Here is a 15,950-nt window from a genome sequence, read left to right on the forward strand (position 1 = left end):
GCTCTTTAATTAAATGATAAATCTCAGTATGAATTCATTAGAAGCCTGATGGCTCAATTAAGCACTATGCTATTATATACTCTAAGGCAATGCTTCAATATCAGTTAACAGAATTTGGAAGTAACCTGAGCGAAAAACACAAGCCAAAAGTTATACCTGACCAACCATTTCGGAGAAAAATTGCAGTTAAGGAGGAACAAAAAGTCTCAATATCTACAGACTGTTAAAATTAAATAATAAAAAGACCATAACGGCTTCTCGTATAACAATAAATTATTTAGATTCATATTATGCAGCAAACCCGCTCAATTCATTTTAATTTGGTTTCACTAACACACTTACCCAACAGAATGGGAGAAAAAGAGAAAGAGAAAGAGAAAGAGAAAAAGAAAGAGAAAGAGAAAGAGAAGAAAGAAAGAAAGAGAAAAAGAAAAAGAAAAAGAAAAAAGAGAGAGAAACTACCTTAGGGTTAAAAAGTTTATTGATAGAAACATCCCCTTGAAAATGAAAATGAAACAGGCGTCTGGCTGGCTCAGTCGGTAGAGCGTGTGACTCTTGATCTCAGGGTCGTGAGTTTGAGTCCCACATTGGGTGTAGAGATTACTTAAAAATATATATAAAACATATTTTTTTTTAGTTAAAAAAAAAAAAAAACGAAATGAAAAGAAATTCTGGGTGAATCAACAAGTGATTCAATGAACCCGGAGGGCACATGGGAAGGTCTGTCCCGTAAACCAGATCCTGGCGTCTAGAGAATCCGTACTTTGAATACACAGTCAGCGGTGGTAACGTTTCCATCAGTTAAATAAATGTAAGTTGTTTTCACTTACCCAGCCAGAACTGAGTGCCTGGTATGGGTGGGTCAGGCACAGTGCTAGGATGTGGAAATGTAAGGGCCACTGAGCTCAATGGCCCTTCCTAACGAGGCTTTCCTTCCCCTCCGTATTTAACACTGCAGAACCTTCCCTCACCCCCATTTGCATGGTGCCCCCAAATCACCTGGTGAGAGCTTTTTAAAAACCTAGAACTTCGTCCCTACAGTCTGGCCACAAGTAAAGCCCAGGCCCCATTTCCAGAAACTACCCAGGCTGAGATCCACTGCCTTACTCCCTGCCATGTGCTGCTTCTCTCTGCAGCCGTCTGGCACCTTCTAATACATGCCATCGCCGGCAGCTGCCAGCCTCCAGCCACTAGAGGGGGAGCGCCGAGAGGGCGGGGATGTTTGGCGCAATGTTGAATCCTTGTGCCTGCAGTAGGTGCTTAATGAATATCTGTTGAGTACATTACTGAAAAACCAACACGAATCCTCCCCTCAGGGCCTGTACAATCTACTAAGAAAAGAGAAAAACAAATAGTTAAATGAGCATAAAACGGTAGGTGCAGCCAAGTATTACACGTTCTGTTAGAGCACATACCAGGAGAATCTGACCAAATCTGAGGCATCAGGAAGTAACTGTAGAAGAAGAAAAAATGGAGCACGGGGAGAGCTTTCCAAGAAGGACAGAAAAGGGCATGTGGGGAGAGGGAGGAGGAGGAAAGGGGCTCTGCCATGGGCTGGCTGCAGGACAGGCAGGCAGAGCTGGACCAACCCCACCTTGATATCACGTCAAACTAGGAGAAGCCTCCAAGGCAAGTCCAGCTAGGGTGGTGGCAGGTCGTAGCTGTGGTGATTTCCACCAACCTGTCAGGGTGCCAGACCACATGCAGGAAGCGTGAAATCCATGTTATACCTCCACCCATCAGTGCCCATCCCGGGCACCCCTGGCTGCGGGGAAAAGGCAAAGCAAGCTGACGTCACGTGCTCTGACACGCCCGCCAGGACGACCCCTCAGCCACACACTTCATGCCTCCTCTCCTCTCATGGGCACCTCCCTTCTCCAATCTCCAACCTCTATGTGCCACACCTGGGGCAAGCCGGCCAGCACTGGCCCGGGGCCACTCTCTCACCTGAGCCCACGGCCCAAGTCACTCTGGGTATTAGTCAATCAAGAGTAGCTAGCGTCACAAGCCCACACCGCAATACCAGGAAACTTTTCATTTCTCATAACTTTAAAGTACTGATATGTGTCATAAACCCCAAGAAATCTGAGTTAGCAACAAACACCCAGAAATTCAATGCTAATTCCGAGGGCACCCCATGTATCTAGAGCCCGGGGGGAACTTCCTAGGCTTGGTAGACACATTTTCAAATGGAGAACTTACTCTTAGGAGCAGCAAAACACTTTGCTTTTAACCGTCAGGGTTAAAAGAAAAAGTTATAAAACGCACTACTTGTTCCTCTACTTTCTTTAACAAAGGACGGCGAACATAAACGATGGCCCACAGTGTCGTTCATCGGATATTTAAAGCAGCCATGCCTGTGACAGGCGTGGCACTAGGCGGTGGGGCTTACAGGGACACTCCCGCACAGTCTCTAGGACACTGTCTCGGGCACTGAGCCAGCTGTTCTCCAACTGTAGTGCTTCTCTCCTTCTTCTGGGCATTACGGTATATAACTCCCTGGCCTGCTTCCTCATGTTCACATCGCTGGCTGTCCCGTCCTCCTAGATCTGTCTGCAAGAATCCCCCTCTTTTTCCATTTTACTGCTTCTAATCTACTGTGGGCTGAGAAACCAGACTGCCAAACTGGTTAGAATTGTCTCTCTAAAGTAAGATTAAATAAATACTAGGGGGCAAGTCCAAGGGATAATCGATCACACTGTTGTGGGTGAGGATGTGGTCTTTCTGACATCAAGTCCAGCTGTGCAGAAGCAGTAAGGAGCCGTGGGAAAGAAGGCGGGTTCAGCAGCCGGGCGGGCCTGGGTCACATCCCAGGTGTGCGCTCTCAGGTCAGTGACTCACAGAGACCCTCTGTCTCGGTTAGGCATCCAAAATGCGTATCTTCCTGCTGGGTGGGCATAAAGACTGAAGGAGATACGGCCCATCACCAGGCACACAGTACACTCTCAAGAAGGATTAGTTGCTCTTGCCATTATCGCCGTCATCATCTGGGCTCAAATATGTCATGCCAACAGGATATGGCTTCAACAGTGCCTGCCACCACCAACTTCCCCTAACCACAGTCCCCTGTTCCAGGAAGCAACTTTAGGCTGTTCTTTGCAAAAGGATGGCCACTTAAATCTAGAGCGGCAAAGTGGCGGGGCAGTCTTTTAACTGATGAGATCACCACCATACCCGAGATGTGGCCAACTGTGAACGGCTCTCCCCAGAAGGAGTAACAATGGCCAGTAAAGCCAACCAGCCTGGTTTCCTCCCGGGCCTGGACAAGAGTTTTCAGGAAAGACAGGGCAGTAGCTGGCAGACACACACAGGAACAGGGGTGCTGGCCAAGGGAGATATCAAGGTGCAGAGTGGGAAGAAGGGTATTCTGCTGAGTTCTGAGAACCTCCTGGAGCAGTTCCAGACGAGTGTCTGTTCCACGTCCCCTCAAATAAATCCTGTGGCTTAAAGTGACCTGAGTAATTTTCTGCTTTTGGCAACCTAAGGGCCTGCCAAACCAGCCCAGGGAGGTTACTGAGTAGCTCAGCTCCATTCTTACGACGGGTCCCTCACAAATGTCACCCTCGGCCGGTGAGGGCGCACAAGTCAACTGCAGAAAGGTAACCTGTATTCTTGGAACAGCCCACCAGGGAACTTGGGGAAGGTGGAGTCAAGGAAGGGCCTGATGGCCCCAGACACCACCCTGTCCCTGCCCCATGCCACCTGTAGGCTGCGGCTTGAAGGCCCTGTGTAGGTCTTTCCACAGTCCACAGACACAGTAGCTATGTTTCCAGGGTGCCTACCACCATTTCTTGGGGATTAGGTGCCAAGGAAAAGAGGAGCAGAGTTATTTCTGGGACTTAGTTAAGGAAAGCCAAGTGATGGGGCACCTGGGTGGCTCAGTCGGTGAAGCGTCCAACTCCTGGTTTTGGCTCAGGTCATGACCTCGTGGTTCATGAGTTCAAGCCCTGCACTGGGCTCTGTGCTGACAGTCAGCAGACTGGGATATTCATTCTCTCTCTCTCTCTCTCTCTCTCTCTCTCTCTCTCTCTCTCTCCCCCCCCCCCCACGCCCCTCCCCCATTTGCTCCATCTCTCACTCTCTCAAAAATAAATAAACTTAAAAAAACTAAAAAAGAAAAAAAGAAAACCCAAGTGATGAAACTAAGCAAACCACTACAGTTGATTAGAAAATGGCAGGAAGATGGTTTTTAGTAATAACACCACCCTGCAGAACACACTAGCATTTACAAGGAAGGTTCATACACACTGCCTCATCTGAACCCCTTAACGACCCTGTGAGGCAAGTGTTAGGGTCTCCACTCGCAGATATGGAAACTGAGGCAGAGGGTGAGCACCTCATCCATGAATCTGTGGGGGTCACTTCCTTCCTCGGTCTGGGGTCACAGGCTGTCTTCTAAAGGTTCTCCAAGAAGACTAGAAGGCACACAAAATGAGGCCCTGTATCCCCACAAATCCCACTGCTGTTCAAAGCAGTTACGATGCAGAGAAGGCCCTGAACGGAACTAGTCGTAAACTGGTGGCCAGCTTTGTTTTCAGTCTTGGTTTTTAAATCACTTGGATGAGGGCCTCGTTTGCACTGAGGAGTCCAGACCTTAAGTGGATGCCCCAATCCACCTCCAAGGCACCGTGGAGTCAACAATAATATACAAATAATAAGGAGGAAATACAAACAGGGCTCTGACGAAGTGATACTGTTCGCTGAGAGAATGACATCTACTCAGGTCAGGCCTGAGGGAAGGCTGTGAGGAGAAGGCAGTCTGAGGGCGCCTGCTCAGTGAGAGGCTCCCCTAGGTTTCTGGCTCCAGCAAAAACAAAACTTCAAAGGGAGCAGAAGCTGTGGGAGCTTCAAAGACCCCCTGCAGGACCAATTAACACCTACAAATGTTTATCTAGGCAGCCATTTAATGATGGCTACTTCACTAAATGGGTGCACAGCCTCCCCTCAAAAATAGCTGTTCCTCTCAAAAAGACTGGGTTGGGGGGTTTTGGGGAGAGGAAGTTCTGCCATGTTTTCTGAGAGACCTCACGGGGGGGGGGGGGGGGGGGGGGGGGGGGGGGGGGGGGGGGGGGGGGGGCGGGGGGGGAGACGAATACAACAGTGAAATTCACCACAGACTTACTTATGATAAACAATAACAATTATAATAATAAAAAAACCAACACTAAAAAAACTCTTATTTGTAATAATAAAAATGAGAAATAATCAACAACCAATCTCTTAAGAAAATGTAAATGGCACCAGCTACAGGTTAGTGAAAAACCTCAGGCAGCCATTAACACCCGATTTTAATATTTTAATAGGATTTTCCTACTTAGTAGAAGTGGAAAATGTTCTTGGATAATGTAAAGAGAAAAGCAACATGCAAAAAACATCTGAAGTCTGACTTCAAGACCGACGGACCGGAATGGGAAGGAGAGTCCAGTGGTTTGTTCGAGGCTACAGCCCTAGCTCCAACCCCTGCACGTCTGGCACAAACAAGGCACTTAAGGAAAATGTGTGGAATTCATGATTTGTTTCCTATTAATTAAATAGTAACTAACATATCTATATGAAGCACTTGGACCTGAGAGGTACAATGATACCCTCGTAAAGGCGTGTATGCTCACAGGCCAGCTACACTGAAGCTTGATCATAGTGGTTACTTTCCCTAACAGGAAGCTCTTGTCAAGGGGATTAGAGAAGGAATTTGTTTGCAGGTTTATATCTTCTCTATTTTCCCAATTTTCCACAAAGGCACTCGGTAACTTTTATAATATTTTTTTATAAATTTTTTTTAATGTTTATTTATTTTTGAGAGAGAGAGAGAGAGAGACAGAGCGAGAATAGGGGAGGGACAGAGAGAGAAGGAGACGGAATTTGAAGCAGGCTCCAGGCTCTGAGCTGTCAGCACAGAGGCCGACGCGGGGCTCGAACCCACGGACTGGGCCACGAGATCATGACCTGAGCCGGAGTTGGATGCTTAACTGACTGAGCCACCCAGGCACCCCTGACTTTTATAATATCTTAAGCACTGCTCTTCTTCACGGAGCCTGAGGACCCGGAAGCAGTGGTGTGGTGCATTTCTTTCACAAATGGAATCTTCCGTTGGGTCTCCCATTTCCACTGGAACATGCTGTTTACCTAGGGCGACAGTCAGTGCTGTGCCATCTCACAGTTCACTTACAACTAGAAAGGGAAACCCTGCACTTTATTGGTGAGGGCAAAGTCCCTTTTGTCCCTTTTCCTCGCTTTTTTTTTTTTTCTTTTTTGGAAGATCTCTAGGAGAGAACTAAAAGCAGAATCTGCTTTTATGGGAAGGGTTTAAGGAGTTCAATGCTTAAATGTCAAAATTAGGGGCCACCTTGATCACATCCCTGAGCCAAATTTTCTCCTTGGGAAACATGTGTTTTTAAAAAGCAGTGGAAACAAAGATAAGATCCACCAATACCTGGATCACACTACACTCACTAATAAATAACATAAGAAATCCACCAATACCTGGATCACACTACACTCACTAATAAATAACATAAGAAACATAATAAATAGCATAAGGTAGAAATTTCATTAGATCCTTTAAGGTGGTATCATTTTGTAGAGGAAAAAAGAACGGACTTGGGAATCCACGACCCCCGGTTAGAACGCCACCATTGACTCACCACATGTGACTCTGGGCACCTTACTCTCCCCTCTCCGGCCTGCATTCTAATCTCTAAAATGGGGATTTAACCCACCTCACACCGTTGTTGAAAGGCTCAAATAACAGGCATTCAACAAATCTCGCAGTTTTGAGGGAGTCCCTGTTTATTAAAAGAATGTGGTCACAAGTGGAAGAGCCTCCAAGGGAAAGCAATTAGTCACTAGGCTCACGGACACATGAGCCCGGTGTTCACGTTTGCACATGGAACACGCTCAGGAGACTGCAGAATCCAGTGACCACTTAGCCTGACCTGGTTCACCCTGAGCAGCTGTGCAGAGGCAGCAGCAGGCCTCAGTGAGAACCGGAGAACCGGGGCCAGAACACCTGGCTTTGTGGTCTCAGTTCAGCCACTTATGAGCTGTGCCACGTGTGGTCTCAGTTTACACATCTGTAAAATGGCCCCACAAGACACCTTGCAAGATGGTTGTGAGCAAAGCAGCCAGGCCGCATCCAGTGCAATCTTTGAAGTGATATTAGCATACTCAAGGTGACTTTCTAGCACTGTCTTCTGGGGAGGCAGAGCTACAGGTCTGTAGACAAAGAGAACAATCACCAGAGGAAGGTGTGACAGCTTCCCCCTCTGCCAAGTCTGTGCCATCTAAAGCTGCTGGCTCAGTCAGCAGCACCAAAGGTGGCCTCCCATCGGTCTGGCCTGTCCAAGCCTCAGGAGCAAGCCATTCGCTGTATAACAAAATCCTGCAGAATCCCAGTTTAGGTCAGATTCTACTCTAAACCAAGTCCTTTGTTGAAGGGGACTCAATCAATATGCAAACGTCCCCAGATGTAGCACACAGCACCCCTACCTTTATTTGGGGGATTCCTTGTAAATGAGACTCCTGGGTCCTCTCCAGAAAGCAAGTTCAGATGGAGGGAAGAAAAGGGGAGCAGAGAGAACTAGAACCATGGCACCAGAAGACACACTTGCCAATTTCATAATTTTGCATAATGTTCCCTATCTTTATTTTTAAACTGTGCTTGTATGGTTTATTTTAGAAATGCTTTTGTGCTCTCATACAACTGTGGTGAGTAGGGGGGAAGGCACTCATATTTTACATTTAAAACCCAAGAAGCACAATTTCTACCTTTCATTTCAGAGGAGGAAAGCATTCACCTAAGGTTCACTGCTGGCTCATGAACTTGCTCAAGGGGTCTGTTAATACGCTTTGGGATGATGGGGAGTAAACAAATAAATCATTTACAAAGACTACTTGTTGTGCACATTTTCTTTTTCTATAACTGCATCTGTATTCTGCTTCTCTGTTAGGTTAAGTCACAGTCCAGTCCCCAAATCCCTTAGGTCCAAAATGCAAGGTCCAAGAACCTCCTACTTAGGCAAAACAGCTGCAGGCACCTACACCTTAGGCAGCAATGAAAAACAGAAGGTGAGCCCTACAGCAAGAATTTGGAAGTCTGAGGAGGCCCTGACCAGTGGCTGTGCATCCACCCAGAAAATTCTGTGACAGGCTGTGCATGTATGTAGTTCCTAGGGCTTTTTTCAAAGTTTGTCCAAGGTCTTCATCAGCTTCCCCGAGGATTCCAAGAGAAATCCCGTAAGAACAGCATCAGTAAAGCTCTCCTAGTGGCTGGAGGGCTTTCAAGTATATCTGTAATTGAAGACGGAGCACTGTATGTCAAGGGGGAAAATTCACCCACCCCTGCCACTAACCAGTTTCTTAACCTGCAGCAAATCCCCGAAACATTCCATCCCTCAGTTTCCACATCTGTGAAAGGAGGATCCTGGAAGCTGAATGATCACTTACAGCAAATCCCCGAAACATTCCATCCCTCAGTTTCCACATCTGTGAAAGGAGGATCCTGGAAGCTGAATGATCACTTAGCTTCAAGACTCTTAAAAATGCCAAGATTGTGAGGTACAGCTTCAGCAGACACAGGGAAAGATATCAAAAAGGCCTGCACAAAATCCTGCCTGTTCCCAGAAGAGCTGCTTAAAATATTCGCCACTGCTTTCCTTGGAGGGGTCAAAGATAGAAGCCACCTCTCATTTCCTTCTCTTTCTTCTATTTCAGAAAGCCAAATTTGAAGCTTCACAATAATGCCCTTTCAAGGGATTTGAACTACGAAGTTCATGCAAGAAATACAGGAGCCCTGTAAGGATGCATGAGAAGCTCAAAGGAGTGAAACAGAATTTCTCTAAAGCTTCACTACGAATCATGTAATCGCTGCAGCCACTTGTTTTAGCCAGTATCATCGACATCTGTTAATGTATGTAACTGATGACAATTAATTATGGGTGTCGTGAAGATGGATGTTTTAATGTAATCCTAGAAGTCTGGCGCTCAAAAATATTGCTATGACAGGAGAAAAAGTACTTCCCCTCATTCTGTGTCTTTCTTTTATACTTTGAATAATAAATGTCTGATTTTCACAAAAGTGCAGGTGAGATGGAAGTCCTCAACCCCTTAGCACTAAACCTTTATCATCACATGAGGCTCAATTTCACTAAAGGCCATTTTTTTTCTTTTTTTAGTTGATACACTTATATATATATTCTGTCATACCCTAGCTAGGCCATGATACCATATATTTTCAATCTAATTATCTGACCCCGTAAGACCAAAGCAAACTTCTATGTCAGTTGCTTGGGGAGCAAATTAAACCGAAGACTTTTCAGAGGCACTTGCTAATAAAGAAGAGAAGTGGATGAAAACTGATCGTGTTTTTACAAGCCATCACCAAATGAATGAGTACAGCTCTCCTGGAGCAGTCAAAAGCCCATTCCACAGAAGGATAAACTGATGTTCAAGGGGACAAATCAAAAGTCCTAAGTAAGAAGTCAGACTTACATGACTTGGACAACCCAACTTCACTTCCACTTCCTTCTCTAAAACCCTGAAGGGACACTAGCATTGGATTTGAGTTCTGCATGTCAGATATGCATGACAGACTTAGAGAAAGCAACAGAGAGCAAAGGAGCGGCTCTTCGTTCTGAGCCCCACACGCAGTTGCTGGCTGCGCATTTCTCACGGTGTTTCAGGGCTCAGTCTTTATCTGCATGTGTTTCAAAGGCAACACTAAAAGGCGATGATGTTTGCAAGCACTATTACTCAGTGATCAAGAGTTCTGACAATCCGGGGAGAGGAAGGAGTTAAAACTCCAGGTAGACCAGGCTAATGAACATAAACGTTCCACAGCAGCATCCCGTCCTACTGAGCAAGGTTGGAGCTGGAAAGTATGCAAAAGGGGAACATGAAAAACATCCAGAAGTGCCTCTGCTAAAGAAATCCCTGCTCGGGAGAAAGAGCAAAACACTTGGTTTCCTAACTAAATGCCACTTTTCAGATGAGACCCAATCCTGAGGGCCTGACCCCTTGTGGTCTCTAAACATAAACCAAAACAAGAGTGTGGGTGTCAGATTTCCTGGCCCGATCCCAAAGAGGTCAAAAATTAGTTACATTTAATTGGCAAAAATTAGAGGTTCTAGGAAACCAACCCTTCCTTCCTTCATTGCCAAGCTCTAGAAAAAGCTTCAGTGGAGAATGTAGAGATTTAATACTTATTTGGAGGAATAAGAAGGTAAAGAAGATGATTGTTCTATTGGATTGAGGGTGTTTCCCAAAGAAATGTGCAATTCAGATTTCCTAAACTGAGAACTCAGCTCCAGCCACTCTGGAAGAATGAGGACCACCGAGACTCCTGCACAAAATTCAGTGAGAATGCTTTAGAAGACACTGAAGGGTTGGACTTCATTGCAAGTTACTCCACCATAAGCCAGACAAAGAAATTCCTGAAAGGCTACAAGCATTTTTTTCTTACAAGCACCCAAAGGAACAGGTCAATGTAAATGTCGTGGAAACAAAGCAGTTTATTACTAACCATAGTTTGTTTCCCTTGTGAGAAAATTTTAATCCATTGCAATTGCACCCAACATCCACACACAACTGCCCCCGAAGAAGGGGGAAATACAGATTTCATAATTGACCCTAGCCTTGGGCTTTCTCTTATGCTTGGAAAGCAAGAGGTGTTGGGGGTTGGGGAATTCGAGCGTTTGATACTTTCTTTTTCACTGTCTATGATCGAGGATAGGAGGACTTTAATTTCCCTTCCAATCACTCCTACGGAGGCCTGAGTGTCTGAGGAAATCCACAGACAACAATCAAACCTTTCATTTTCAGGGCTGCTTCCCACCGTAGCCCTTCCTGTGCCAATCAGGTCTGCGAAGCGTTTCCCCTATTCTGCATTTCATGAATCAATTGCAAAATCTGCCAACCTCTGCCAGTTCCTCTTGTACTCAGCTGAGAGGTTCCCCTTCCTTCCCTGGGTAGCACAAGGCTGCTCGGGTTTTTAACTGGCGTAACGTGGAAATGCACTGTAGGAGCTCACTAACTCTTTCACAGCCAGATGCAAGTGAGAGTCTGGGGCTCCGACCCCCACCGACTTGGGAACTGGCCCGCCAAAGCTCAGGTTAAAGCAGATTTGTGGAAACTAGCTTTGACCCCCAAATCCCGTGTGTCAGTTACTGTTCCTGGAAGGAAAAGGAAGAGAAAGAAGGGCTACAAAGTATCCAACTCAGTTACTTAGCAACTAGACAAAACTTGCCTCACTACTGAGGGTAAGGAGGCATCTCATGCCCATTCAAAGAGTAAGTCTCCGATTTACATGCAAATGATAAAGACAAAAGGGAAAGGAAAATCTAAATTAGCAACTGGAGTTTACAGCAGTGGGGCTGAGGCCCAGATTTTAAAAACAGCTTCTCCCTAGGAAGGAGACAGGATACAAACATACACATGAATGAATGAATGAGTGAATGAGTGAATGAATGAAAGAAAGAAAGATCACAGGCCTAGATCAGCTTGAGGTATCCCTTCACAGAGGCCAATGCCCCGGAGGGTAGGGGAGAGACAGGCACTGAAAGTTTAGTAGCTAAAATTAAAACACTTGCAGCGCTAACACAAATTCAAGGCTTACAGAAATTTGACAACTGGAGGCTGGGAAATCCCCGGGGAAAACAGGTCCCCCCCCCCCCCCCCCCCCGTGAGAAAAACAAATAAAGCATCAATCTTGGGATGGAAGGTCTCCAGACTGTGGGTGGATTTACAGCCTCTTCGGGGTCCCTAGACCTCCTCACAAACACCCTCCCGCACCCACTAAAGAAGCGGTCTCCAAACTTGGAGCAAACCCACACCTTTCATAGGAGACACATGGCCCTGAAGGGTTTCCAAGCAAGAGGGAGACACGGGCGCCTACTTGGCCCACGAAAGTGCTCCGGGCTTTTCCGTTGGCCGGAGGAGATCCAACTCTGGGTCCCCAGCTCCTAGCCACACGCCAGAACCAGGCTGCTCAGTCCCAGGCTGAGAGAGGGCCCCTCGGCCGCGCCCCATCCCCCAACCTCACACCTGGCCCAGGTGGGCAGGGCCCAGGGTGACCGGCAGAGGCCCGCCAGCCGAGCCACTTACTTCTCATACTCCGTGTTGTCTCGGTCACAGCGAGAATCCTTGTGCTTTTGCCAGTCTTTGCCATGCTTGCAGGTGGTGAGGAGCACCACGTCCTCCCCGTTATGGACGTGATATAAGGCATTCCTGGTGTCTGACCCTATCCCTGTCAGGTACCTCTTCCCCTTGAATACCAGCATATACTTCCTGAGAGGAGGGATGGTGTTAAACTTCAAAAACCCCCTCTCCCCTCCTGTCCTGGGATGATCCTTAGAAAAGAGGGGGATGGAAACATCAAAGTTGGGTCGGAAGTTTTCAGTACTGATGCTGGCTTTGGCCAGCATCGCCTGGCCGATGTCAAACCCCACGTCCTCGGTGTAGTCAGGCCAAGTGCCGGAATATAAATTAAAAATTAAATGATTCCTACCATTGTTCCACAAGTGGAGACTCTGCACTTTGGATCTCAAATTGTGCACATACTGAGGTGACAGCTGGTCTCTGTCTAAAGTATCCAGACTCAGGACAAAGAGGCACGCCTGGCTGGGGTCCGAGGTGTAGAACCTGGAGCCCTCGATGGCCGCTAGAATGTTTTGGTAACTTTCGGCGATTTTCTCCCCTTTTTGCTGCGGGTACACGTAGACTTTGAAGCCGTTTTTCTTGCAAAGGGTGAAATCGAAGCAGGACTCCATGCGGCACTTCTTGCCTTTGTAGATGCTCGAGTTGGCGTCTCGCTTCTGCCGGGGGGATATGTGCACGCTGGAATCCTCGTTTTCCAATTGATCCCAAGGAACGAAGGGGCGCAGAGCGTCCGGGAAGCGGGGCCAGAAATGATCCGGACTCGGGTGGTGCAAGCCATTCCGACCGCTGTGCTCTTCTCTCCGGCTGTGGCTCCTTGATGCCCTAAACTGCAAGCCTCCGAAATAAAACAAAAGGGCGAGACAAGAGCCAGCTGAGAGCAGGATGAAATAGCGTTTTTTGGCCTGCATGTGTCCTGCCTGGGTCAAGAGGATTGTAAATAAACACAAGAATCACCCAAGTTTCCCAATCAACACTTTCAGCTCCAGTCCGCCATCTTCCCGCCTGTAAAGACTTCAAACTCTCCGCTCCCACCTTCTCTGGATGCCTTTCCCCAAGCCGTGGACTGATCCAGCGCATGTGGGCGATTTCTTTAACTTTCTCCCCTTCGGTCTTTCATCTTTGGGTTGCACAATGGACGGGAGAAAGCGGGGCTGAATATTTCTCACCCCGGGCGGGCGAGCAGCGGACTGTAATTTTCTTGCATGCAACAAGACGGAGGAAAAGAAAGAGAGGGGGGAAAAAAAAAGCTCCCGATGCCCAATCAATGGCAAGACGAAGTGATTTCCTTGCCTCTCGGATTCCTCTCGGCAGCGTGGAAAACGAGCCCCGGGAAAGCAACTTCAACTCATCCACACTCCCGTGCAGAGCACTCCGGTTCCAACAAGTCAGCCGATCCCCGGGTTCAGCCGGCTAGTGCATCTTGCAGCTGGGGCGCCGTAACCTCACAAATCCCTGCATCTCTCTTTATTCCCTTCTGCAGCGGCTCCAAGACTCCGGCGGTGTTTACTCCTGCGCTCGCGGGGCCGGCCCCCGGGACGCGCGGCGGCCCGGCTGGAGGCGGCGGCGGCGGCGCTGGGTGACGGCGGCGGCGCGTCCTCCCCGCGGGCAGTGCCGGCCCCGAGCGGCGCTTCGCAGGCCCCCGCGCGATCGCCGCCGACCGCCGCGTTCGGTCGCCGAATGTTACCCGGTTCTGAATGTTACACTTACACATTCCATTCCCGACACGACAGCGCTGACCTCATCCATCCACGCAGCCCGCGCTTCCATTGGCCGAGCGTCACGTCCGGGGGGGGCGGTGCTTCCGCTGCGCCCATTCATAACCCCCGGCCGCCGGCAGAGGCGCCGGCGCGGCGCGGGGGCGCGGGGGCGCGGGGAGCCTGGGGCGCCTCGGCCGCGGTCGGCGGGCGGAGCGCGGGGCGGCCCGGTGCGAGCCCCGCGGCCCAGAGGACGCCCGGGCCGGTACGCGGGCCTGGGCCGCAGCGCCTGCAGCCGCCACGCCGGGAGCCAGCGCCGCCCAGAGGCGCCCGAGGGCGCGCGGCCGCCGGCGAGGCAGGGACCGGCCGGCTCTCCCCGGGCGCCCCCGTGAATCCCGTCTTCTCGGCTGCCTGCCGGGAACGCCTCCCCGGGCAGGCGGCAGGGAGTGTGCGGGTTCCTGGGGAAGGATGCTCGAAAATGGAGCGGTGAGGCGAGCCCGAGGGATGGGGGAGGAAAGAAAGACTTCAAAGAACGCGACCGCTGACCAGAAGGAAGTCTCTCCCCGCCCACCTTCGACCCTCTGAGGACCAGTATTTTAATTTCTTACCGAGCGTTTAAACAGGTCCCTTATTCCCTACATAGCCCATCTTTGCTTTTTCTGTCCCCAGAGACACACCCCAATCCCCCACCTCCGAAAAAAATAAAGAGGAAATCTTATAATCAAGAGGAGTCGTTGCAATTCATGTCTGTTTCTGTGCTGAGAAAGGACATCTATTCTAAATTCTCATTACATGCACATCCTTTCCTTGCTTCCTGAAGCCCCTAGTCTATTCTGTAGAGAGCTTCCAAGAGATCCAATCACAGTGAAAAAAAGATTTTCTAATGGTTAAAGAGGAACTGGTAAATTTAAGCTGGTTCCAGTCCCTAACGTGATGGTCTCCTCTTTTTGTAGCGGTGGGGTGGTGGTTTCTAAGGAGATGTCTCTTAGGAATGGATGACTAGTAGAACTGCCAACTGTCCCAGCTGTACAAGGGGAACTTGGGGCAGGAAATGACCTTATTTCCAGTTAGTGCAAGATGGTTGGTCCTTCTTTGGACTGCCCTCCCACACTGCAGCCCCAAGCTCCAGCTGCCCCTAGGGAACTTCATTAGCTCAGATAAAGACCTGCAGCCTCTGGAAGGTGTCCTCCAGGCCCACAAAGATGTGCTAGGTCCCAAACAAGGTTTCTGGTCAAAGCCACGCTTCCGGGCCTCAGAGCCCGATTTCTGCTTTACAGAGAACATCTCCCACCCACCTTCTTCCCTCGCTGAAGTCTGCAGGGTCTGGCCAAGCAGGACAAACAGTTGCCTAGGGCAGCAAGCTGTTTAGTGATTGTTTATTATGGGAGTGACTGAGAGCTAGGGACAGACACTTCCCAGCTTCCCTCAGGCTGCAAAAAAACTCCAGCAGGGTGTGGACGAAGGGCATGGTTATAACAAGGCAGGGTGAAATGATCCAGTGGAAAATTTTAGACATTTGTTGTTTTAGATTTGTTTTAATAAAGGGGGGAAGGGGGCATGGGTGGGACATTACTGTACATTCCCAAAGCCTCTCCTATTTCTGATGAGCTAGCTTTTCCAGATTTGATCTGTACCCCCTGCACAATTCGGAGAGGCCTGGGACAGAAATGAGGGTCCAGTCATCTTCCAAATATGATGACAACGATGCAGATAAATGCACTGATTGAAACCACATGTGACCCTCCGTTCTCTCCAGCCTAGAGTTGGGAGCCTGAGAGCAGCCATCCAAGGCAGGGATCCTTCTGTTGAGATCAGGATGCGGATTATCTGGGCCCTATGAGAAGTTGGCATGTGGGGATTTTAGCTCCTCTATATCCTATCAGTCGTCCTATGTGACCTTAGGAGGAGCCAGCTACCATTCTTATTCTTTCGCATTCTCTTCCTGCTTTGGCACACGTTTCTAGTCTTGCCTGACCATTGCCGATCCCCTCATCCCATGTTCCAGGGTTACCCAGCCCCACTGTCTGTTTCACAATGGCGTATGTTGTGAGAAATGTTCGGGTACTGAAAATTGAAGAAAACTTGGATTCAGATCCCAAATCTGCC

The 15,950-nt window shown here is 48.7% G+C and overlaps 1 protein-coding gene across 1 annotated transcript in view; it reads right to left on the bottom strand.

The window, feature by feature from the left end:
- Positions 1-13,895, bottom strand: part of EXT1 (exostosin glycosyltransferase 1) — a 287,137-nt gene extending 273,242 nt beyond the window's left edge. Inside the window, exon 1 of the mRNA XM_043601631.1 lies at positions 12,097-13,895. Within this exon, the coding sequence (XP_043457566.1) occupies positions 12,097-13,058 (962 nt within the window). The 5' untranslated portion in view covers positions 13,059-13,895. The remainder of the gene's footprint in view (positions 1-12,096) is intronic.
- Between the last annotated feature and the right edge of the window lie 2,055 nt (positions 13,896-15,950).

Source organism: Prionailurus bengalensis, chromosome F2 (assembly GCF_016509475.1).
Source record: "Prionailurus bengalensis isolate Pbe53 chromosome F2, Fcat_Pben_1.1_paternal_pri, whole genome shotgun sequence".
NCBI classification, from domain to species: domain Eukaryota; kingdom Metazoa; phylum Chordata; class Mammalia; order Carnivora; family Felidae; genus Prionailurus; species Prionailurus bengalensis.